At 41.8% G+C, this 25,703-nt stretch overlaps 2 protein-coding genes across 3 annotated transcripts in view; one reads left to right on the top strand and one right to left on the bottom strand.

Moving 5' to 3' along the window:
* SPATA16 (spermatogenesis associated 16) overlaps positions 1-25,703 on the bottom strand; it is a 79,509-nt gene that overhangs the window by 11,533 nt on the left and 42,273 nt on the right. Inside the window, exons 5-9 of the mRNA XM_015871962.3 lie at positions 21,264-21,348; positions 9,841-9,988; positions 7,201-7,347; positions 6,879-6,991; positions 958-1,122 (exon numbers count right to left, since the gene is read on the bottom strand). Coding sequence (XP_015727448.2) covers positions 958-1,122; positions 6,879-6,991; positions 7,201-7,347; positions 9,841-9,988; positions 21,264-21,348 — 658 coding nt within the window. The remainder of the gene's footprint in view (positions 1-957; positions 1,123-6,878; positions 6,992-7,200; positions 7,348-9,840; positions 9,989-21,263; positions 21,349-25,703) is intronic.
* Positions 25,454-25,703, top strand: part of NLGN1 (neuroligin 1) — a 431,043-nt gene continuing 430,793 nt past the window's right edge. For both annotated transcript variants that reach the window (XM_085513658.1, XM_085513654.1), the window contains exon 1: positions 25,454-25,654. The gene's annotated coding sequence lies outside the window, so the exon portion shown is untranslated. The remainder of the gene's footprint in view (positions 25,655-25,703) is intronic.

The raw sequence follows: 25,703 nt of genomic DNA, 5'->3' as shown, positions 1-25,703 counted from the left end.
TTTCTTTTAGGAGTCATTTTCACCCTGGGCTCCATAAGCAAACACAGGGCTTTCACTGAAGGATTTCTGCCCCGTCACTTAGATTCTGCAGAAGGAACCCAGCCCTGCTCTGAGGGACTGGAGCCCTCCCCAAAACCTTCCCCAGGATGTTCCCAGGGCATGTGAGAACTATACTCCGAGATACAGGCAGCAGTGTAATAGCCTGCGCCTAGATGGGGATGTACTGAATATATTGCAGCCTGGAGAAAGCCTATCACTGAATTATGTACCAATAACTCCAGAGTCTTTAGTCGGCCTTGAAATGTGGGTTGGCTGAGGTTTAATACTAGCAAACTTGCATCAAATGGAGAATATCTTGTAGGAGCACAGGCTCTGTCTGCAGTCCATCTCTTGCAGCCGCAGGCTGCTGCTTGTCCCTGCAGCAAAAGGGGGATTGAGAAGCTTTCATTCTGCAGTGCTCAGGAGCCCTGTAGGGCTGTAGGTGGGTCCCTATGGGTCAGCTTTGGAAATCCCAAATGTTTTTAGCAGTCCATAGTCAGATCTCCGAAAGTGAGCTGCATTTACATGCGGGACAGAGCTGGGAATGGGAGTGTTTTGTCTCCTTTCCACTGGTTTAAGCAGATCTGGCCCGTGTTGCTGCAGATGGCTCCTGATGTTAGGTATCTCACTGCAGCACAATCTGAATAATTGCGATCATTTTTCCAGGCTGATTTGGGCAGGTCTGGGGGAAAAGAAGAGGCTTTAAAAATATGCCTACAGATGAGTCACGCTGGTTCTGTAAAAGTCATCCTTGCAGGTGATTAGCACCTCTGACAAGGCTCTGCAGCAGGATTTTAAAGCTATGTCAGGTCCACACATTCAGAAAAACGACCCCCTGAGAAAACTGCAGCACAGTGCTCTGCCCCAGCCCTCCCCTCCCTTCAAAAGCCAAAACAAGGATTAGAAATGAATGCTCACCAGTTCAGCATCCTGCTGACTGATGTCCTGCAGATAAGGGATGGATGCTAGCTCAGCCATCGCTTGATTAATCACCTGAGACTGCTCTGTGACTTGCTGCAGCCGGCCAAGGATGCTGGCGTAATGCAACTTCTCTATCGCACGTGAACATGCACAGACATCGTCCTGTTCTCTCAGAGAAAGCAGGAGGGTTAGGTGGGAGTCATAGAAAACACACTTTCAGTCCTTTCAGTCTGATGCCTTGTGGCTTATCATCGTATATATTTATTTGTGCTGGTAGTACTATAAGCAATATGGCATCCTTTAAGATAATGCTTCTGACAATCTTATACGGGAGAAAAATACTTTCTTTTCACAATCTCTCTAGTAGTACTAGAAAAATAAATACGTAGTCATAATATATGTGATCGGGAGAGAGCAGATAACAAACATGAATGCAATTTTCTCATTTGGAAATGGCTTTTCCATAATCCCCTCTGTTAAATATTAGCTGACTGCTGTGGATTGCTTTTAAAGTTTCAGCAAAGAAGTTGAGGAAACCATGCCTATGGTTTGTTTGCAGGCTGGAGAAATCCAGAGTTATTTGAATGCACAACCTTGAGGATCTAACACCTGCAGGGGTGGTCTCCGATCCTTCAGGCACGTGGTACATTAAAAGTATGTGGATAGAGAAGCTCAGCCAAGTGCTTGCTGAAAACCTCAGTGCTTGCTGAAACGTTTGATGGATGGCAGCCTTACTACCATATTTTCAAAACTGTTCTGTTGCCAAAAATGCAAATGAGCACCCTACTGAGATTTTCAAAAGCAATTTGGCCTAGATTCTTGACAAAATGTAGCCATTGCCTATCTGTATACTCAGCCATTCTGAGGAAAATTTCCATTCATCTAATCAGGCTTGTGAACATATTTAAGAGCTCGAAATTACAAGCATTGGCATAGATTATTCAGAACCACTTCCAGTATTTTTAGCAGACCTTTGTTCTGGCAGCTCCATATGGAGGCGTGCTGATGCTGCCATTCCCATACGCTTTGGTTCCCAGATAGCTGCCTCTAGGCCCCATTGTGTACTGGGCCGAGTGAAGTTTTGAAAGAAGTTTATGTGGGCTTATGTTTAAATTAACTTCCTTGACATAGAATCTTGGTCTTTTGATCTTCGTTTTGGTTTTGCAGAAGTTTGCCCAGGGAGTGCATCAAGTGGTTGTAGAAATCATTGTCAAACTGTCTACCAGCATAATAACATTATGGTTGGACTAAGATGAGCTTTTCCAGCATTAATGGTTCTACAACTCTGTAATTTTGACATCAAATCTAAGAATTTAGTAGAGATGCTCTTCCTGTTTTCTAAAGGAGGACTTGATGATCTTCAAGGTCTTTTCCAACCTGGGTAATTCTATGATTCTAAACATCTGGTAACAATCTTTAAGGAAAAAAAAAGCTTATTTTCCTTTCAACCCTAGAAAAAATATGAATAGTCCTCATATAGTTAATTTTACTCCTTTTAATGTAATTTCTAGGATGATTGTAGAGAAAGATAAAGTAAAAGTCCACACATTAGAGAGCAATATCAGGAATGCAGCTTTAATGTGGGAATCGCAGATAATGAAAGCAACTGAGAAAGGAAGAGCTGAGACAATGAATAGGTATTTCCATCAGCATCAGGCGCTGCACAAGGAAGAGGAACTTTGGTCAGCAGTTCTCTTGAGAATTGCAGTTAGCTCCAGTCAGCTGTGTTTGGAGAGGTTAATCTGGACCCAAGTATCACTGAGCAGAGGTGCCAGCACATTTGGAGATATCTCTTTTGAGAGAAGTGTGGTTTGATTGGTCTATTATTCTTCTCAATGAATATAATGGAGGGATGAATTCTAAAGAGTGTGAACAATGGAAAAGTGAAGGAGGGAGATAAAAAGAAAAATAATAATGTAACAGAAGGACCATTGTGTATAAATATGTACAATTAAGACTGGGGTGACAATTATGCTCTCTATAATTCAGGTTGAAGGTCTACAGTGTGATTCAGAAAGAGTAGAAAGCCTAACTACATTTAAGATGGGTTTCACTCGAGAGCAAGATATGTGATTTCCCTTGGGGAGCCAGCAGAGCTTACCAGTCCTAACTTCTTATGAACTTCTATTGGCCCACCTCTAAGAGGGACAACCCACTGACAAATATTTATAACATTATACATAATTATAACATGAATACAAGGAGAAGTAATCAGTTAACAAGAACTCTTATCAATGAGAAATAATCACGCAGCATTGTAAGTGCAGCAAAAGGTTTTCCTTTGCTGTTCTTGAAAGCCATCCAAAACCTTTTTGTGCATGCACCAAGGAATGAGTCAATTGGGTCATCAGCTGTGAAAGCAGGTAAGAATCTTCTCTTACCATGCTGCATCTGTTGGAGAGCTTCTCAAATGACTCAGAAAATAAAAGCAGAAAGAAAGCAGTTTTTTCTCTGCTTGATTCTTCAGAAAAATATTACAGCATGTCACGTAGCTATGGGACACAAATTGGGCATCTGGGCCAACATAGGCATAGCAGTGCTATTGAAGTTTATAGTAGGTAGGAAATAAATAAATAACCTACAGTAGAGTTAAAAAAAATAAAAATGGATTAGACGAGGCTGAACTTGGAGGTGGTTTTTCAGTGACAATGAAAAATGCAGAAAGAGAAAGTAAATAACTGCTGCTGGCAGGAGAAAAAAAACCCACAGGGAACTGAACCACATGATGAGAATTATATGAAGGATAGCAGGATTCAAGGGGCTATAAGCTGTAGTAAAAAACATAATAAAGTGGCCAAGCAATCAGATGGAGATGAAACCAGCTCGGGTAGGTGCAGTGAAGGTTAAGCAAAGAGCGAGCATTAATAGACACTTCAGTGGAAAAGAATAGGCTCCTTTAGTAATGTGTTCCTTCAGGTACTGAGAATCTGGGGATGGAATCCTGCTTTTTGCTTTTCTCTATAGTTAAGATAGGAGTCATCCCTTCTGCTACTTCTGCTTATGAAGCTGAATTGCTGAGTGCCAGGAGTGCTAAAACAAAGAGAAATAGCTGATCAGCTGGGGATCTCGTATCCATCAGCCCTAAGTGCACCAACTTTGCAAAGGTTTGTGGTGCCCCTTGGAAGTTCCTGATCATTGTGGTGTCCACACCGCTATTTTTCAGCTCAAAATTGAAATGAACTTATGCTTTGCAAACTGTTCTGAGTGTGTTGCAGTAACGGGCAGAAAAATCTGTCATTCTATTTCTCTAATGCCCTTGGTATGCTCCAGAAAATGTTTGTGCTGAAATTTGAGTGTAGTGAATGCTTTACTTCTATTAAGGAAACATAGACAAGAAAACAGTGAGATCAGTACGTGTGCCTATAGTGCTGTGGACCTTATGGCAGGTTGTGAGCAGTCTAACAAGCCCTGCTCCCCCTCTGCTTCTCCTGTAAAGCAGTGTTATGTGCCATTGACGTGGGAGAAAGGCTGCGTACAAAGCAGAAAGAACGAGTCTAGTAAAACCACTTGATAGAACAACTGCTTGTCAGCACCGGTAATCTGGGTCATGTTATGAGTAGGTGGAAGTCTGACTGATACAGCTTAAGGGAAATAACCTCTGGGTCAGTGAACACATTTCTGGGCAGCTGAGGGCTGTGGAGTTTGCCACCAGTAGCAATGACAGCACATGGGACCAGGCTGCTGCACCCTCCCTTCTGCCTCTTGCTTTACAGCGCACAAATGTCCCTTTGAGCTGAATGGGACCGGCTGTTCTTTATGATGATGAGAGGGCAAATGAGAAATGCTCTGCTTTTTTGAATGTTAGCTTCATGTCTCACCGACAGTCGTGCGTGTACAAATCGTATAATTAACTGTAAGCTGTGGAGCTGCAAAAGGGAGCTGGCAGAACTGGTATCGAGCGTGTTGCCATTGCTTAATAAGCTCTTCTTCAGCACTGAGATGCTTTGGTGGAAAAAATTGTATTAGGAGAAGCATGGAGTGCATGTTTGCATTTGTAGATGAAGGTAGAAAGGAATCTTTTCTTCGTTGTTCCTGTGTGCTATTAAAAATAAATATCTTCCTTTATTGTCTTAAGGCAAGTTGTAAAGCTAATGCCTGTATTCGAAGTTCATCTCACAAATGTCCTTAGTTCCACTTGGATGTGATGGATGGCTGGTGGAATCATAATTCTAACTTGAGGAGGATTCTGGAATACTGTCAAGGAAACAAAGGTGGCCAAATCTCTGCCAGGCCCACAGAGATTTTAATCACCAGCAGCAGATCAGCTCTGGCTCTGTGCCTATCCATGTTATCAGGTATAATTCACTCTGCCAGTTGCTCTTTGGGTCAGATGCTCTGTCTTGCTTGGATAATTCATTGCTATAAATCTGAAGGTGTAGTGAATGTGTTTCTACCAATAATGGGTGTGGCATTGGCAGCTGGTTGCTCTAAACCAGCAATAAGTCCTTCTACTTTGGGGTTTTTCCCCTCTTCATTAAAGCTCCCATACTGGTGCCCTGGTGGATGCTTGTAGACTCATTGGTGCAAATTATATTATAGAATGGAGCGATTAGAGGGAATCCAAAAGATATCCCAATTTAAAATTTTTCTGATAAGTAGAAAATGAATAGCCATGATATTAGAACCTTGCCTCTGAAAACTCAGCATCATGACAAAAGAGGCAAAAATAAAAAGGTCAAAAACCAACCAGCCAGACCCTGGAGTTGTGCTGGGGCTCTATGAAGGACTGGGGTTTTATTCTCCACCTGTTTGCACTTCTGGCTTTGTAGCTGTTGGAAGCACAATGCACTCAGCAATAACAGCTATTTCACTTCTGCAAAGATACCTCTTCTATCAGCCTGAACACCAGTCCCCAGGGCCTCGGTCAGCCAGAAGAAGCAGCCTGTGACTTTGGGAAGGAACAGGGAAGCAGCAGCTGTGTGTTTCCTGGGGCTGCGTGCCTTCAGGCCACAGCAATGCGTTGAGTGCCCGTTTTGGCTCTGCGCTGAGCACCTTCACCTCCCACTAAGCCTGTGAGTTCAAGCGCTTAGATTGTTTCAGCAGCAGCTCTCTGAGATTAAATGAGACACAGATTCCCCAAATACCCAACTAATGTTTCTTCCTTGCTAGGGGTTGCTAAGTAGCAGATTTTTTTATTTTTTTTTTCTGAAAACCTCCTATCTGGTACCAAAACCTAAGAATATAAATCCTGTGATTTGCTAAGACACCCTTGATGAGGAAATGGCTCTGATTCCTGCAACACACAGAAAACTGAAAAATGGTTATTGCTAGGGAAAAAGCGTTAACATTAGCATTTACAATCTGTGGAGGAGAGGCTTCTTCCACTTATTTTCAGGAGAATAATTTCAGAATTGAATTAAAACAGTCTAGTCTACATGCAAATTTGATTTTTGACCTTTTGTGCTAATCAAAAGCCACAGTGCTAAAAAGCTGTGTACATTATTGCAGAAAGTATGGGCTAGAATTAACTACTATACCTTCAATATGTTTGTAACAGATTTGAAGGTTATTTCACATACTTTATTAAGCAACGATCAAGATCTAAATCGCTAGAAATGCTTCAAGTAGTGATTATTAACTCTTAATGGAGAGCCTTGTGATGTGTGTAGAGTACTATGGGAGTTAAATACACAGAGTAATTTCGGTGGTTATGTAGAGTAGGGATATTATATAATTGGACATAAAGATTTGAGAAAATCAAATGCAAAGTAATTTTAAACTGGATGCACTTAAATAACTAGGGCTACTTTTAAAAGTACCTAGACCCCAACTGAACTCTATTTCTACTGCAATTTGCTGAGCATTGCTGGCCAGAGGAGGAGGATGCACAGGATGAACTGCCCAGCAAGAAATGCATGTTTTTCCTATGCACTGACACACAAACACAGAGTAAAGAAGTAAGGGAAGGATGTACCCACTGTTAATTTGGTGCTTCTTATAAAATCCATGACTGGCATGATCTGTTTCCCAACGGTCTCCCATTGTCTTCTCAGTTCTTCCTCTGGGATAGGGCTGAAAGGTGCTTTGCAGTCTAGGAAATGAAAGCACAAATGTGTGTGCTGTGTTTATTTGTGTATGTTTTGGATAGTGGACCTATGGGTAAACTGGAGCAGAGGAGAAGCTGATGGAGGCAGGGATACAGGCACAGAGAAATGGAACCAGAGCCCTGCTCCCATCGCTCAGGAAAGGATTGAGGAGGTCACTCCTGAGCTATGACAGCTATTAAGCAAGTTGGCGTACCTGAAAAGATTGGCAGCTTTCTACTTGGCAGCTTTTCCAAGTTCTTTCCAATTTGTTTGTTTCTGAAACCCAGAGTGAGAAAGTACTGCTGGGGAGGGGAGGAAGACCACTCAGTCGTCTGTGGCAAAATATGAAGTCCATGAGGATCTGGGAAATGAAAACAGAAATAATTTTCAGTCAGATTTCTTTTCAGCTGCAATAGAAGGGTTTGGTTTTGTTTTGTTAAAGAAAAAGGTAGGGTGTGTAAGAAGGAAAGAGATGAAATCCAGAAGGTTGCCAAAATGAAGATGCTTCCAATAAAACCCCATCCAGCTGCAAGGGGGTTCTGAAATCCCAGACTTTGCAGCCTTTCCCACCAAAGCTTACATTTTGCTGATGCGCTGGATAAAACTTGCTCTTTCTGTTTATGCACTTTTCAGTGCTGATCACCCAAAGCATTAATAACTCAACGTTCCATTAAATGTAACATCCTTATTTTTTAACTGCAAAACAAGTTGTTTGCTGAATTTACAAAGCTCCATTTCCTACAGCTTTGTGCTTTTACTGTCACCACTGCCACAGTGGCATGTGTTTGTGAGGGGTCCTGCCAGAACCCAGTGTGTCTGCTGCCCTAACCTGAGTGAGGACTGATGCTCCGAGCGAGAGCATAAACCACCTTTTCTTGGGGAACTACACCAGCTCTTTCCTTCCTCTCCTTCCCTTGCAAAAAATAAACCTAGATTGAATGTCAGTGTCACTTTCTACAAAGGAGTGCTCTGTTTTCAGTGAGCTCTGCTTTTAAGATGCCAGGCTGCGCGGTCACAGTGACAAATGGAGAACCCCATTTGGAGCTCCCCGGCCTTACCCGTACATAAATCAAAGCGAGTGGACCTGATATTTCCCTCGCAGCTGCTCAGCTTCTGATGGATCCTCAATTTTGAAACAAACTGCATTGTATGCTTGGATTTAAATGCATGTCTGCTTCTCTTCCTTGGCAATAAGGAAAAATTTGAAATCAATCCAGTCCTCGCTTTATAGCAGGACTTAGACTGAAGCTGGATGAGTGATTGCTGTGGAGTGGGAAGGTTATTTAAGATAACGTCTTCACGAGGTGTTTGGTATTTCAAACCCACTGCTGAGAGGGGACTTGGCTCATGTTTTTCATTTCACCTCTGCAATGAATGGACGTTCAGGGTGGTACAATGCTGACAATGGGTGCAACTCCTTCCTTGAGGCATTTATTTTATTGGGTGCCATGGTTTTAGGCCACGTCTGAGTAGATGAGCTGAGAAACACTTTTTGCTTAGTTGACTTCAGTGGACGTTGCTGTGAGTTGAGGCCAGGAAGGGGAGCCAAGTCCGTTTCTAGGACAAAGAAAGGGAGGTTGGGAGACTCTCACCTCCCTGATAGCTGTGGTGGGAGCTGTGCAGCAGCCCCCAGGGCTCTTGTTCAGCACCTCCCACATGTTGTACTCTCAGAACCCCAATCCCCATATTAGCTGGTTTTTTTTATTTAGAAGCCAAGATACAATATACATTATTGTGATTATAGCAGCCCCATTTCATTCCTAGAAACCAGTGATCCCTGTACCTGTACTCAAAGAAACTTGTGTAAGATTGGAATAAATTTTAGCAACAGAATTTCTAAGTAAACACCCTTGAGGGCAGAACTGGCTCTATTCAATCTGTTTCGTCATTGATTGAAGTACTATAGGACCAAAGTCTTTCATCCTGTTGGTTTTTTTCCTTCCTTCGTACCATACGAGTGAGGAAGTGCCTGATGGTGCTTTCAGAAACATCCAGTGATTTATGAACACAACTGAATTTCAGTGCAACGCTTGCACGCTTTTGTTGTGTATGTGCTTTACTCTTGCTATAAAATGAAGGGGTGATGTGAAATATGATTTATTTATTTATTTTTTTTTCCAAATCATATTCAAGGAGTTTTATTTTATGTTGTCTTTAATGCCAATACTTTTGTCCCTGGAACCTCTCAAGAAAGTCACATCAGCAAGTAGATGGTTGACAGGGACTTTATGACCTCCATGATAAATCCCATTTTCCCTTTTTAAGCAATCCCAAAACTACTGCCAGAAACCTAATGCAGGGGCACTTGCAAAACACAGTCTAGTTTTATGCTGGTTTCCTAAAGGCAAACAAAACATACAAACCGAAAGAAACCTGGCTATCTGTTCCCATTCCCACAGTTGAGGTGCTCTCAAGGGTGGTCATCCCTCCACTACTACTCATAGAAGGAAGGAGGTTCTTGGAAAGTGAAGGGCCTACTGTTGGGCCAATTACTGATGGCAAACCACCGAGACAGGAATGAACCTGGGACTTGCTGTTGCCACAAGACACTGCAAAAGTGCTGTTGAACAAAAGAGCTCTTGTAATAATGAGATTCAACTACTGAAACATGAGGCTTCATGGATAAAAATAGTCTTTGTGGGGATTTGCAGTGTAAAGTCTATGCTTTAGCTAAGTACTCATTTGATTACCTAAATCATGTACAATCATACAGCAAATCTCAGAAGTTAATTTTCCCCACTGAAATGTAGGAAATGCAAAGGCTCAAGCTCCAGACTCCAAAACTCATTTTTAAGTCAGCCACACACAGACAAACAGTATACAGTGCTTAACAGCATGTGAAATCTGCTGTTACCTGTGAAGATGTGCTGCGTGTAGCCAGGGTGCTTTTTAGTGAACGCGTCTGTCATCTTGTCTCTGTTGTCAACCTTGACTTTTGTCACAAATGGTGTGTACATAACTGAAAAAGATTCTTCCCTGGTGATGGCTTCTTCAATCATAGCCTAAAAAGGGGGAAATAAACGACACATTTTATGTTGGTTAACGGCTACTTAGAAAAAAAGGAAAGAAAAATAATTACTTCCACAGATGATATTTTTCTTTAATAATTGCACAGTCATGCAAAGATAACGTATTTGGGTCTTGAATATTAATTAGAAAGGAATTTAAATTAGTTCCAGAAAACACTGCCTATCTATACTCAGAAAATCAATTTAACGGAGAAAGAACATTTGTAAACAGTTCTCAGTGTAGCGCGCCTATGTCTTCAATGAGAAGAAAAGTATTAGATAAATTATCTTTTAGATGAAAAGAAAAAGTGGTTCTCTGCTCTTTGAAGGTCACATCTTTCATTTGAGGGTTTTATTCAGTCCTTGGGAGCTGGTTAAACAATACTAAGCATTTGTATTACCCCTTGGGTTGGCATGAATCAAACACTGTGTCTATATGGAGTATTAGTCTTAAAATATTGCATTCAAACACCATTTGCATCAAGAGTAAAATTCACTCCTGTGCAGAGGGCAGCACGAAGCTTATGAACCTTGCCATCCTTTAAAAATGACTGGAATGATGCATTATGCTGACCTTATGCAGAGAGGTGGATTTTACACTCAGCGGACCCCCAATGAATTGGTGCTGGAGCTGCTCGGAGGAGCAACCAGCCTGGAAACTCAGCATTTCTATTGGTCAGGGCAAATGAGGTTTAGCTGGGATTCCTTCTGGGATGGGGTTACTGTGAGACCACGCTGAGCTCTGCTTTGGGCTGCTTCTGTTTCTAACAAAGAACTGACAGTCCTTTCTGGAAACTGGAAGAGCAGTAAGACTTCATTAATCTATCTTAGCAAAAGTGTGAACATGGTTAATAGAGACAATAATAACATAACTTTGGTAGAGATGAATGGCAAAGCATGAAAGGAGATGTGGATGTGGCACTGAGGGCCATAGTTTAGTGACGGGACATGTAAGATCAGACTGATAGTTGGACTTGATGAACTTGAATATCTTTTTCAACTTACATGGGTATATGATAAAAGGTGTGTGTGTGTGTATATATATGTACAAAGGTGTTTGGATTTCCCATATCACAGGGTGTATTGGTATAGGATTCATTTGGTGTTTTATTGACAAATCCTCATTTTTGTTCCTTTGTTTTGATTGGTATTCTACTTATTTTGTATAGCTTGGGAGCCATTTTCTAATTGGGATTAATATGAGTGCATGAATGTGTTTCTGGATGCATCCATATATTTCACATATATAGAGTGAGGCAGTAAAATGAAAATGTGAGCAGTTGGACCAGGCAAGCTCCATCCTCTGCAGGATTGGGGAATGGCTTTACTGGCATTCATCTGCAAAGTTTGGTTTTGGCTTTATTACCCTTCAGGATAGTTCAAGGTCACACCTATAATATCTTTGCATTGCCTTGTAGCCAAGGCTGCTCTGAACAGCATGCAGATAGTGACTGGCTCAGAGGGCAGTAACGGCAAAATGTCAGCCAAAGGGAAAAAAAAGAGATCTGTAGTTTCTGGTCAATACTGCAACCGAAGGTATTATTATTACCCAGGAGCATAATACCCTGGACATAAGACCCTGGACATAGATGCTACTTGGTTTATTATCCTCTTGGATTTTTATGGGCTAAAGACTTGAAGGACATAAAACTTCAGACCATAAAAACTTTGGAGCAGAAAACTTTATACGATGAAATCCCTGAGGACTTTGCTGCTTAAGCCTTTATGCACTGAAGTCCACACCTCTGGATGACCAGGAGATGGAGATGCCTTGCAGAACAGTGTCTGTCAGGCTGAACCCTGTGCAGTTACCCAAGGTGCAGACAATTGTGGAGATCATTACAAGGGCTCCAATGGATTTCCAACACATTACTTGCGGGGAGGATGGGGCAATCGTTTTTTCCCATTTGCATGTGATTTGGTGTTTTTCTATCTGAAGGGAAATGTCATCACGTAGTGTTACACTCCAGACCTCAGCTCCAGTAGAATTAGGAAAAGAGAAGACATTCAGATGAGCTTGAATCATATGAAAGAGCTCCTTTAACAATGTACAGTACTGAAAGGACTATGATAGACATGAGTACATTGAATATGGTAGTCTACCTGAGCAATGGAAAAATCTATTGCTTCAGTGAAGTTACAGTCATTCTCTTCAGAAGACACTGCAGCATAATGTGATGATAGGAAAAGTTTCATTTTTGTTGCAGGACTGACTCATGCTCTGCTTTGTCAGGAGGTTTACATCTCTGTTTTGGAAGTGTGGGCAATCAGAGAAAGCCTACATAGAGACCGTGTGGAGACAAAGTGTCTAAGGAGTATTTATATTGTCAGCACTCCTACTAAAATAGCAATTATTTTTTGTGTGAAACAGAAGCATTTGTGAAGTTTGAGAGTTGTCCATGCTGTTATGGGAGTTAAAGAACCAGAAGACGTTCTGAAACAAAGGTGTTTTTAACAAGGATTTGAGCATGTATTTGACCCAACACCTCATGCCCCTCTTCTCTGAGCCTCTCAGTGCTGCAGTGCTTTTATTTGGTGATGTTACAGACCTTATGATAAAACCTAAGCTTTAGCCTAAACAAACTTGTATTGTCCCTTCAGCAGAATTCTGTTCAGCCCATAGTACAAGTACATGAAGAAACAAAGTTTTCACATGCCAACATGTTATTGCAAATGATGCAACTTCAGTACTTTCATGAAACTTTTACTGTTTTGCCTTCTTAGGGCAGACAATGCACAAAAGAAGAAAAAGTGGCACTGTAGCAGCAAATTCTTCCTAACAGTGACAGCAGCTTTCCCTGCTACAGTCCCTAACCATAATCCTCTTTAACTACAGAAAGGTTTAATTTGGAAAATCCAATTATCTTGACATCTAGAATTATCCAAAAATTTAGATATCTTTCTAGTGCCTTATCTTGCAGCTGCAGTGCATACTCAGCCACTGTCTCATTTACATTACAACAGGAACTGATGCTTTTATTGATGATTTTTATTAATGTAGTGATACCAGGCAGGGTAAAGCCATTAGCCTCTTCTACGAACTGCTTCCACTCTTAGGCTGGTAGTTAGAATTATGGGAGCACTGCGGTGCAACCTATGAGCTTTTCTCTATATCTTTCCAACCATAAAGCAGTGTCTGGCAGCCCCGCCACTAAGTCTGTTGCTGTTGTGATATGAATATTTTCTCACCAGCAAGATCTTCTTACATTAGTTTTATTTTTTTCCTTTCTGTGGGAAAAATAAGCAGAGGGAATGCCAGAACGTATCCTTTTCTCAATATGTTTATGGTACGAATAAATCACGCATTATACAATAGATGAGAACTTTCTGCTTATCTGCCATGTAATGCCTCCCCATTAATGTAGGTCACATCAACTATCAGCTTATTTAGGTTCTTAAGTTATTAACGAATTTAAGTCTCTGTGAGCTGTTTTGCATGCAGCACATTCTGGAAGCGGATTTGCAGAGCATCGCGGCGATAGCCCCATGGATTCTGCTGAGCTCTGAAAGACAGGCAGGAGTATTGCACATAGGTTACCTTAGGCTTCAAGATCTGTTTGATTTTCCGGTAGGTGTCTCTTTATGTTTTCAGAGGGAAGAAATCCATGCTTTATATCCTTCCAAAGAGATCTTTATTCATTAAAGAAATAGCTAAAGAGCACAGAGGGTGTAGAAAATTGTGGAATCTCATAACAGTTGGATTGGAGGGGACCTTAAAGTGTAGTTCCAACCCCTGTGCCATGGGTAGGATTGCCAGCCACCAGATCAGGCTGCCCAGGGCCCATCCATGGCCTTGGGCACCTCCAGGGAAGGGGCACCCACAGCACTGGGCAGTGGTGCCAGGGCCTCCCTGCCCTCTGAGCAAAAAAATTCTCCCTAACATCCAATCTAAATCTCCCCTCCTTGAGTTTAAGGCCATTTAAAACAAAGCTGGTCTAGTTGAGCGAGCCCTTTGATGGATCAGGGATCCATGCATCAGGGATGTATGGTGGTGTCCAGCCAGGCCAGTGAGGTAGTAGACATGAAAATCAAAGACCCCGTGTGAACTTCTTGAAGCTATTGGTCAAAATCCCAATCCATTCCTTAAGAACAAGGGAGATTTTATGGTGAGAGATAGCCTAATTCCAATAGAGTGACCCACCACCTTCTGCTCTCAGCAGATTGTCCAGCATCAGAAGCCTTTTGCCATCTCCATGTGGCTCCTGCTTTGTCAGGAGTGGCTTACAGTTTAACCAGCAGCTCTTTGTGAGTAGGGGAAATGAATAGCTTGGGTGGTCTGGTCTCAGATCTCAACTGAGACAGGCTGAGGTAAAGGTTGAGCATGACTCAGTACTTTACGTCAGTGCTATTGGATGCAGTAGCCAGAGCCTGGATGCTGAAGGCATTTGGTGATTTGGGCCCGTGCTCAGGAGACAAGAGAAGGCCCTGGCAAGAAAGCAGTCGTGGGAGAAGGGGGGGGGGCACTTGTTGTAGGGGCTTTTTGTTGCCTTTAGCACCAGAAGAGGAGAAAAGAAAAAGGAGAGAAAGGAAATAAAAATGCAGAAATGAACAGAAAGAGATGTCAGTCCTACCTAACACTGAGCTCAACAGTTTTTGGGAACTTGACTTAAATGTGAAGAGATGAATCAGACAGCCAGAGATGGTGACTGATGTGGTTAGCCTGTAAAATGGACAGCACTGTTCAAAGGGGCAGCAAAAAATCATGCCTGAGTCATTGCAATAGCCAACTACTTTATGTGGCTGAATGGCTGCTAATTTAGTAGAGGACAAGTTGGCTGTATATAGAGTTGTTTCTGAAAAGGGACTTTATCTCTTTATGTGTGATGTCCTCTGTAGTTCTTCAAGAGCAGATGTACAAATGGAAAACCACACAGCCAGTAACGGTGCTGGGAACAGCACAAGCTCCTGCCTCTAGCTTCAGCTTCCCAAAGAAAGGAGATGGGGTACAAAGAAAAGGAAGAGGATAATGAGCATGTAGCTTTCTAAGGACCTTTGCAACTTGAAGGAACAATAAGGGCCCGAGAACAGCTCAAAATGGCTGGATTTCAACACTGATTTCTCAGGTTCCCTTTGTAATTCTTAAAGCTCTGCCTTGCAACCCAGCAAAAGCCATAATGAATAGAGTGAGGTATGTGCATTACTTTGGAGCTGCTTCTTGGGATTTTTCAGTAGTATGGGGCTTTGCTGGCCAGGTTGCTCTTGCTGAACATCTTTGAGGCATGATTTATGGTGCTTTATTAACAGTGAAAGCTTTAATTGCTTGTTATTTTGATTCAGACTGGGATTTCAACAGCTACAAGCAAGGGATGTTTTGCCTATTACATTCAGCTGGTCTTTAATAGAAAAATCTTTCCTGAAATTAGAGACAATTAATCCATCTGTTTTAATAAGTGTGGCACTTAAGCTAGTAACTTCTCTTGTCTTGTAAATATAATCCAAGCAACACTTGTTCTACCATGAAGGATCTGGCACTAGAAACATAGAAGCAGGTAGAAAATATATGAAGGTAGATATTATTAAAGAAGAAAGTATAAAAAAAAAAAAAACAACAAAAAAACCAACCACGTTCCTTGGTATTGTACATGCAGAATTGTTCCTAGAATGGAAATATCAGCAATAACAACAGCAATAACAACCTCCCAAATCAGTATCAACACGACAGAAACTCTCTGTTGTATTATTTTATTTGCCTTATCAATTCAGATTTCAATTACTTCATATTTTAGCTTGTGTACCTGAGGATAGAATGGAGCTGATTTCTGCAGCTTGGGAGTTATGTCTTACAAATAGTGTACTCCAAAGCCAGAATGACTGAATCCCTGAGATGACATATACAGAGAATGTACGCCCAGAAAAATCTTAACAGCTTTAATTTTAGCAAGTCCTTTCATCCACGATGCAAAGGGAACATAGGGAATCCATGAAGAGGTCAGGAGCTGCACATGGGACATCTGGCTACCACCACAGCATCTTAAGAACAAACTGGTCTTCCTGCTTATGGGCCAAAATCTTTTTGTTCTTCTAAAGTGGAAGGTGAAGAAAGAAATTATATCACAATTTTCCACCAGGCAGTGATGAGCTTGATGATTTAAGGCAAGTATTGTCCTTCAAAACAGCCAGGGAGACAGAAGAGGGAGGTTCACTTGCTGATTTTATAAAGAAACATGCCAAAATTCAAAATTAATTCTTAAACCAACAACAAACTGCACAAAGCTCTGGGACAATTGAGACTTAGGCAAATTAGGCATTTCTTGTACTTACTGCCTAATAGGAGGCATTAAACTCAATGGGATTTTCCCCCCAGATTTGATTAAAGAAGGAACTTTTCTGCAGCAAAGTGTAACACAGCATGATCTGCTGAGATAGCCTTGAGAATTAACGAGAAATATGTTTTCTCAGTGATATGATGGCCAGGCCGCCCAGGGAGGCTGCCTGTCAGCTCCTATCAGTCATCCCATCAGGAGAACTGCAGAACATCCCCTGCCTGTGCCAGCCTGCAAACCTGATGCTCCAGAGCAGTGTGGGTCAGGCGTGAGTGCAAGGACAGCTGACTGCTGGGGAGGAGATGCTGGCTACTGAGAGCTTTCCTCTCTTAGTGTTCTTGTCTGGGGTTGTCACCCTGCAAGGTGTGAGATAAAGCTGAGGTCTACAGAAGCTGACAGCATCCATCACCACAGTGTAGGTGTTCAGCCACCTCGCAGGGCCGAGTGCTTTATTTATTGTTTGCTTTACTGTATGATCTGTGTGTCGCTCTGTGCTTGCAATAGCAGCAGCCCAGGATTTTGAACTGGAAACCCTCAACGTTCATAACAGCAACAAGAGGGAAAAGCAAATGTCTTAATACCAAAGCCTCCATGTCAGCTACTGCATGTGCCAGAGGCTTTCTCTGTGACGTTGAATTCAGCTGACAGAAATACTCTCAGAAAGATGGGCTTGTGAGGTGTGTGGAGGAGGCACAGCTCCAGTATTGTCAGAGCGCTAAGAGCAGCCTGACGATAGCTCCAATCTTGGCCAAAGCGCTGAGGTTTTGCATCTCATTGTACAAAAGACAATCCAAGTCCAGGTTGCTGCAAAGCAAATTAAAGGACTTCCTTTGAGCTGCAGTAAATGTGTGTTATGGAATTGAGGCTTTTAGTACAGATGGTCGTGGAGGTGTATAGATATGAACCTACGAGCTTGAAATGCCTTTTGGAGATTCTGCAGTTTCTGCAACATGTGCACTGCTGGTGGGAGGCTGTGTGGATGGCAACAAGGCAACAACTTTGGGTATAAGTGCAATAGCAGGTGCTTGATACAAACCTGCAGTGTAGCTTCTTGTATACTGTATACTTGTACTACTAGAGGAGTGAAATTTTTTTACTCATGGAATGAAACATTCAGGGTATATGAAACATTTTTTAGTGGAATTAGTTTGCAAAGGTGTGAATGAAACTGGACCATTTGGAGATGGACTCTTTCTATGTAATGAAATATCTCAGGTCTACTGTTTGTGTTGCTGTTCCAGCTGAGGAACACAATTGCAGAAAATAAATGCTAGGGAGATTGCCTGATAATAGTAATAAGCAGGTCTTTGTCTTGCTGCTACCACTGTAAATATCTACCAGAATACATTTAATAACTTTCACATTATTATTTCGAGGGATGAATCCTATTTAATTCAGTATTTTTAATCTGAGAGTCAATGCAGAAATCATCTAGTGCATATTCCATAGTGGGTTGTGAACAAAAGTCCATCCACGAGACTATACTTTAACTTGGAAAGCATATTTTCAATCTATGGAATGGAAGATTTGAAAATATGTTTATTGAATAGAGAAAAAGGTCTAACTTACTGAATGATATTATCCATTGCAAATTAGTTTTTCAGCTCTCATCAGCATTATTCCTTTATCTCAGAGTAGAATGGAAGGCAGGTATTAATATTCAAAAACAACACAGAGCATGAGGCATTACATATCACTGTACAGAAGTTCCAGAAATAGATGTTTTACTTTAAAGGGGATAATCAAAGAAAGCTAATCAAAAAGCTAATCAAAAAGAATATTTAAAGTTGCCTTGATCACGACCCATAGTACATATACAGGGAGAAGATAACAAGTAGTAGAGGATCTTCAAGCCTTCCAAGGAGAATACGTAATATAAATTGCTGGGAATTTGGAGTGGACAAGTCAGATTTCAGTTTGTAAACTGGAGGAGAGGCAGGGGACAGGCATACAATGAAACACCATTTCGAAATAATGTGGTAAATGCTCTGATATTAAAATGTTTAAATGGGGATTTGATAAGATTCTCAAAAACAGCCTCAGCTTCTTCTCTCTTGTCACTGACGCAGGAAGGTAAGGGTGAAATTTTGTGGCATTTTTATGCAGAAAGTCATATAATTCATCAACATCAGCCTGTGGTCTTAAAGATCTGACAGTATGTGCCTTGTAGTGTGTCTATAAGGAGGTACAGAGTCATGTGGAACAGATCATTGCTGATGAAGAATGCGTAAGAGTTAACAATGAAGAGGGGAAAGATTTGGGGATGCTCTAAGAAGTGTTGAAGAAAGAAGGCTCTTGGCAGTTGATGTCAGGAATAGAATGAGTTCAAAGGAAAGGATAAAACCAAAATCAGGAGAAGTAAACCAAAGGAGATACATGATAAAGACTGCTCTGAGCATGAGAAATAGATCAAGAGAGAAAAAACAGTGATTTAGAAGCAGGACAAATAAAAAGGAGCTTTGCAAAAGTGCATTCTGGGCCTGAAGTTTTGGCAGCACAGAAGTCAGCTGAAGGATTTGGGTGGTCTGTGTTATGCTCTGAAGCTAAGAACGAAGAAGGACGCGGCTTATGAGGAGGGAAGGCCCTTTCCATCAGTGAAAAAATAATGAGAAAAAGAAACAAAAGCAGTCCATGACACACTATAAGGTCATGTATATGACCAGCTGATCAAAGCAAAGAGTGACAGATCTCTTCCAAATATCTTTCTTCAGACAAGTGAAAAAGCAAACAGTCCTGCTGGTCATCTATTCCATTCCTCCTCAGAAAATGCTGCTCATCGTTGTGAGCCAACACGAGGAGCGAGTTCTGGGGCAGAGGAGTAGCTAGAAAGAAAAGCGTGCATCAATAGCTGTTGCTTTGGTTACAAAGGCACATGAGCATGTATAGTCGTGACAAGTTATTTTCAGCTTTACACCATGAAATAGAGAGAATATTAATGAAAAAGATGATGTTACCTCTGTGTGGTCTCTCTGTGGTAGAAAGTCCCAGGGCAGTGTCATGTGCTACAATGCATTGTGTAATTGTCACTCTGCACTAATGACATTGAAGTCACCCCTGATGCTGAAGGCAGAGAACTTGGGAAAGAAAAGGCTGCTGCTGGTGCTGTGGATAACTCTTCACAAACAACATTTCTTAAGTGCTGGTTATTACCTTGAGTGGGAGTGGTACTGGGCACCCAGCTGCCTGTACTTCGTGTGTGTCAGCAGATAGATACCACTGAATCCTTAGCTTTGCCCACGCTGAAGCATACACACAAAGGCACGAAATTGCAGAGCAATCTCTTGTCTCCCAGTGAAAATCAAGCACGATGGGAGTTCAAACTAATGGTTGGATCTCTACTGACGTTTCAACAGACAATACTTCTGCAGACAATGACAGCAGCCCAGGTTCAGGAGGAAGGCAGAAACAGTAACACAATGTGGTAGGGCCTCTTGGTTCCACGGCGGTCCAGAGAGGCCCATGAGAAATGAACAGCGAGCTGGGAACTGAAGCGGAGATGAACAGAGCTCTATCACTGCCAAAATCCTTTGGCCCTTGCTGCCTCTAAGGTGATGCTAATGGTGATGCAGTAACCCTGCTGTTGCTTTGGTTCATTCCCATCTTAGCCCAGCCGCAGCTCCTGGTTTAGACTCTGTGCAGAGGCACTGTGATAGTATTGCCCTTCATGCCATTTATTTGTCCCTAACACAGCAGTTACATAGCAGGACAGTCTGAACCCCTGAGGGAGAGGACAGCCATGACCTATGACAGCTCCTTCTATAAAGGCTGATGCTTTGAAGCTTTGCGTTCGTGACATCAAGAAAAGGAGTCGATGGATACCAGTGTTAAGAGACAAAAAAAGATATTCCATTAGAAGAAATGACCCTTTCATAAAGCCTGTTTGTGAACTCAAGATTTTAAACGAGTCTGACCCAGTGGGAAAAAAATCAAACTGTTCTGTGGAGAAGAAATTCTCTGCTGGAAAGCATATAAGAAAGTTCACAGGCACTGCAAACACTAGCCCAGTGGGTAATTCTCTGAATGAGATGCACTTTGCACTCACAGCAGTACTGAAATTCAGCAGCTCCCAAGACTGAGATTTATTCCATTTTACCAATAAGAATGTGACTAATAATAGTTTTTAAAAGGGAGAATTTACCACAGGATTGAAGGTAAAAGACCAGATTCTCATCTTCATTACCCTGGCTAATGCCAGGCATATTTTGTACCCCTTCGTATAAAGTGCAACAAGGACAAACCCTTTTGTGGTCGCAGACGTTCTCACAGAATAAAACCCCAAAAGATATGACCACAGTCAGACTCTGAAATTCTGTCCCAGGGGACACGCATTATTTCTGGCACTGGTAAATCCTTTGTTTTCATTAACCATCTTTACCCAATCACCAAAGGCACCTGTACCTGGCCTTCTCCTATGTGAGAGCACTCCTCGGAGTGAGAGGGGTATCCTTAAACTTAAACTTGTGCTGATGTGGCTGAACTGCCGTCTCAGATAGGTATCACCCAAGAGGCAAGTCTCATTGAAGTCAATGGTCTACTCCCCACATAAGTAATCTTTGTAGAACTGGGGTTGTTCCTAGCCATCCTTCACAGGGCACTTTAGGTTTCTCTGAGACCATTCGTTACAGTCATTTTTCCCTCTCCTTATAGTTGAAGAGTTTGGAAAGGTGTCAGAGGATTAGTATCATGCAAATTGCAAAAGGAAAGTGTCACTATGGTAGGAAGACTTCACAAAAAATAGCTTTGGGGACTATACTGTATCCAGAATTAAATTTTATAGCAGTCCATAAAATTGAAGTATGAGCCAAGGGTTAACAACCTTGAATTTTGCCCTTAAAATTAGTCCAAGAAAATCTACTTCATTATAAATACGATAGTACTATATGGTGTCCTGTTGATTGATATGCCCAAGAGCTACCTTTGTCGGCAGTCTTTTAAGCAGTAATCCTTCATTTTGGTCTTAGTAGTGAGATAGGCACCTCCCCCCTCGTTGAGCCATCAATTTTTACCTGCCAATACTGTTTGATGAGCTTGCTTATACGCTGTTCAGTGCCTCCTGTCAGCCAGTACATATAGTCAGCAATCATGGCGCTCCTGATGACAAAAGCAGAATAAATGACTGTATGGGGAGAGAAGGATGTATATAGCAATATTTAAAGGAGGTAACATCAGAAGAACAGAACACGAAGTCTGCACCAAGATAACAGATAACTCTTAGTTTTTGTCCTACTTTAAGACAAATATTAGTAAGCATTTTCAGATAGCTCAACCATCTGCACACAAACAGCCCTACATTTTAAAAATTGTTTTTTTCCATGTTTTACTGAGAAAATAGTTGATGACTGTTCCACAAGAGATAAATATTTTGCTTTAAAGCATTTCTGGGTGAGATATCTTATATGCAAGTACAGTTTTTATAAGATAGTATCGAGATGTACAAAACCCCATAGCTCGGCAGCCTGAGGAAATCAGTGTATGGCATATTCAGACTTAGAACACCTTTGATTAAACTTTATCTTAGGAAAAAACCCAAGTCCAATGTAATCAGCTATCTTGATACCTAATTGTGTATGCTTTAGTTCTCCCACTGTCTGTTGCAATCATTGCATTCCTCTTTCTAGACTGAGAGATATTAAAAACTATTGTGCAATGGATATTAATGCAGAGTCTTAAGAGACTTTAGAAAATCAGTTTGCTTTTATGGCTGCCTCTCCACACTGCTTTCCGTTCTCGTTCCTCTAGAGATTCCAAATCCAATTAAATGTGACTAGATGTAATTCCAAATTGTCACTTTAGTCAATTAAACATATAATAATCTTGTGTACCTAATTACTAGCACTGAAAGTTTATTTGTTGATGTAGTGCTATCAATGTGTACTTCTGCATGTTCCCCTTATCATTGCCTATATATTAATTGTGCTTTGACATTACTGTAAATTGAATTTGAAATTTCCCCCTAGTTAAAAGTGTCTCACAAACAGTAATCCCAATCCTGTTGTAATACCCTTTCAGAGCATACTTTCCAAGGCTGTATTGTGTTCTTAATGAGATATAACCAAAAATACACGGATTTAACAATAAACATTTCAAAGCAGGCCCAGTATCAGGGGGTAACATATTGCTACAAACAGGAACTAAATCTTCCCTTAGATGTTTGCATGAAGCTCCCGTTAATTTCACTGGGAGAAAAGCAATTTTGAAGGATACATGGATTTCTGCATAAGGACTGGATTTAACCATAAGCTTTATCCAACTCTCATTCAAATCACTGGCAAAAATCCTCTTGATTGCAGTAGAACAAAGAGCAGCTTCTAATTGAACATTGTTAGCCCAGCTGGCACAGGATGAACAAAGGATGAAATCCTCACCGCACTGAAAATTACTGGCAAAACTCTCACCAACTCCAAGTGGTGCCAGGATTTAATCCTGGGAATGATATATGAGAATCCTGTGGGTGAAATGAAGAGGGTGAGCAGAGCATCCAGTGCTGTCAGCAGTGCTTTTTGGGAAGAGCTGACTGCTGTCTCCTGAGACACAATAGGGAAATAAGTACATGGGACAAAAATAAGAGAAGACTTTGAAGGAATCTGTCACATTTCTTTATGCTATCGTGCCTCTGGTCTATTAGCAGTGGTCTATGAAGCTTCCACCCCCTGTGACATCGGCACTCTGTGGTATCTTGGTCTCTAGCAGTGTATGCAAGTGGAGGTGGTCTCCTTGTGAGAAAAAAGGAACTTTCAATCTAAATTTAGAGCAATTTTTGAGTACTAAAGCCTGTCCTTTCTTGGAGTCAAACGATATTTGCAAATGGTCATTTGCAATTTAGGATCCTATAGATTTGCTGCCATTTCACAGATTAAAACTGGCAAATCCTTAACTCTAGCATCACCCTATCTCCATCTCACACAGTGGTGCTGCTGTGGGTCATAGACACATTAAATCATCAAGGTTAGAAAAGACCTCTAAGATCATCTAGCCCTACTGTCAGCCTACCACCAACTCTGCCCGCTAACTGTGTCCCTCAGTGACCCATCTCCATGGTCCTTGAACACCTCCAGGGATGGTGACTCGTCCACTTCCTAGATGAGTCACTTTATCTCTCTCTTTGCCAGCATCAGCTGTAACATGAAGACAGTCATACTTGACTGATTTACATATTTGGTGTGTGAGATCTCCTGGTACAAGCTGCCTTTTACTAATTCTTTGTGGCATGCTCAGCACAATGTCACTCTGATCGTGGCAGAGGTCTCTGGGTACTGCTGCACTTCAGACAAACACCCTTCCTCTTTGTTCTTCCTTCTTAATTTGCTCTTATTTAAATAATCAGAATCCCGCTTACATTTCAGGCATTCGTGTTTAGTTTTTCAACATCTGCTTTTATCCCTGCTGGCTTTCCCTTGTATCACTTTGTGTCACACCAGGAACAGCAAGGCACATACATAAAAACGCTCCGAGCCTTTCGTGTGCCTCCATCTCCATTTCACCTCTCACTTCTTTGGCCATCAGGGAGCACACACAGGTCAGGACCGATGCTTGCTCCTTTGACCTCGGGGCTTAGGAGGGACTTAAGAATTCCAGTTTCAAAAGAAACATAAGCAGTCAGGCTTTGTGTGGATGGCCTATGTCCAACCCCAAACGGGCATAAGTCAGGTTTTTTGATGGCCTCTGAGGTTGATTCACAGTGTCAAAATGGCACATGTGATAGGGAATTATGAGTTCCCTGACACAGGTGGAATTTTGCTGGCTGAATTCAGTTATAGGGCTGGACACTGAGAAACGTGTAGGGAACTGAATACTGAGACAGAAACCAAAGGGTTGATTGAGGTATCTGGGCAGGTGGCTCCCAGCAAAGTACATGAAGGCAGGGCACTCTATGCTGGGCTCCCAGTGTGGACCCATCTCTTTGACCCACAGGATCCAGGTAGCAATAGCTTTCTGTAAGGGACGTGTGAGCACATGCTTTGAAAAGAGACTTCAGTAAAATATTATTTAAGGAATTGCTATTTATAAAAATATTATTTAGGATCCTCTGAGAGTGACTGCTCATTAACATTTTTTTCTCCATCCTTGCTTGGAGTGAACGCCTATCAGATGTGTATCTCTAAAGATATTGTGCCTGCTTTTTGCTCTTTTATAGTGGCTGCACATCTAGAAGTGTTTAAGCAAAGCTAACAATCCTACTTTTGATATGATCATCTGGAGGCTTCCTCCACCATGATTCAGATAATTATTGCCGTTTCTGTTTGTGTGTGTGCATCGGTGTGTTCTTGTTTGGGTTAGCCCCATATCATTTATACTTTTACCTATGCTAAATTAGTGCTGTGATTCGTTAAAACGAGCTTGACACCAAACTGATAAAACTCTAAACATGGACCAACAGGGGACTCTGTGATGACTAAATAGCCATCTACTGTGAATTGGAGTCAAATATAAAAGTAAAATTGCATGTCAAGCGAATGATACAAAACTCCGTAACATACCGCTTGAGTGTATTCTTATTAAAGATTTATGGGGATAATGTATAACTTGAGAACGAAGCTGCGTTGTTTTAGAAGGTCACTGCTACTCCATAGATAAAAGGAGCTTTATGGTGTGTACGTTAGAAGAAGCGTAAGATTAATTCCCCTCCCTAACAGGGATTTGGGAAGAGCAGAAAGCTGAAGTCCTTGAACAAAGAATCTTCCTGGTAAGGTTGCTGTTATGTGCAGAAGCTGAATGAGGGGCCATTTCCTGCCCTGTTCCAATATCAATATTGTAGATACTGCATATCAGAGGTACATGAGGGGCAGAGTGGGTCCTTCCTGCCTTGTCCTGCAGTCACAGGTCCCCATGGGCTGGGGTTAATTTCTGTGTTCTGTGGAGATTTGGGGTTGCAAACGCCATCCAGCAACAGACCTTGCTCTGCCTTAATATAAAGTCTAACAGCAAAGAATGGATAGATGCGTTTGTTACTTCTGACACAATCACTTCATGATATTCACGACACTCAGAAATACTGACAGCATATTTACAGAACCCCATTGCTCACAGCTGCTGGGCCCAGCCCTGCTCCTGCAGGAGGCCCAGATCTGAAGGTGCTGTATTCTACCTGCTCCATCCAACCACTTGGTGGTGCAGAACAATAAGATATATTTCTCTGTGTGCAAGCAAACAGCACACCGCGGATCCCAAACTGGCTCCCTCAGAACCTTGACAGAAACACATAGGCCTTGCAAGAACAGCCAGCAGTGGCTTTCACTACCTGACAGCTGCCGACACCAAGTGAGGGCACAGCCTTCATCAGTGGCAGGAAATTACCTTTGCTCTCTGCCTCAAGTGATCTCACCTGGATCTGCAGTCAGTGATACTAACAGAGGGCCTCAAGCAGTGCCCTGGGTAGCAGAGCTGTTGTTGGAAAGTGGTAAGTTAATTTCAGCTTCTTTTTTTTCTCCATCAGTTGAATAGGAACT

The sequence above is a fragment of the Coturnix japonica genome, chromosome 12 (assembly GCF_054131305.1).
Source record: "Coturnix japonica strain WE chromosome 12, WE-NBRP24, whole genome shotgun sequence".
NCBI classification, from domain to species: Eukaryota; Metazoa; Chordata; class Aves; order Galliformes; family Phasianidae; genus Coturnix; species Coturnix japonica.
Note: the sequence above shows the minus strand (reverse complement) of the source record. Positions and strands in the feature narration are given on the sequence as shown.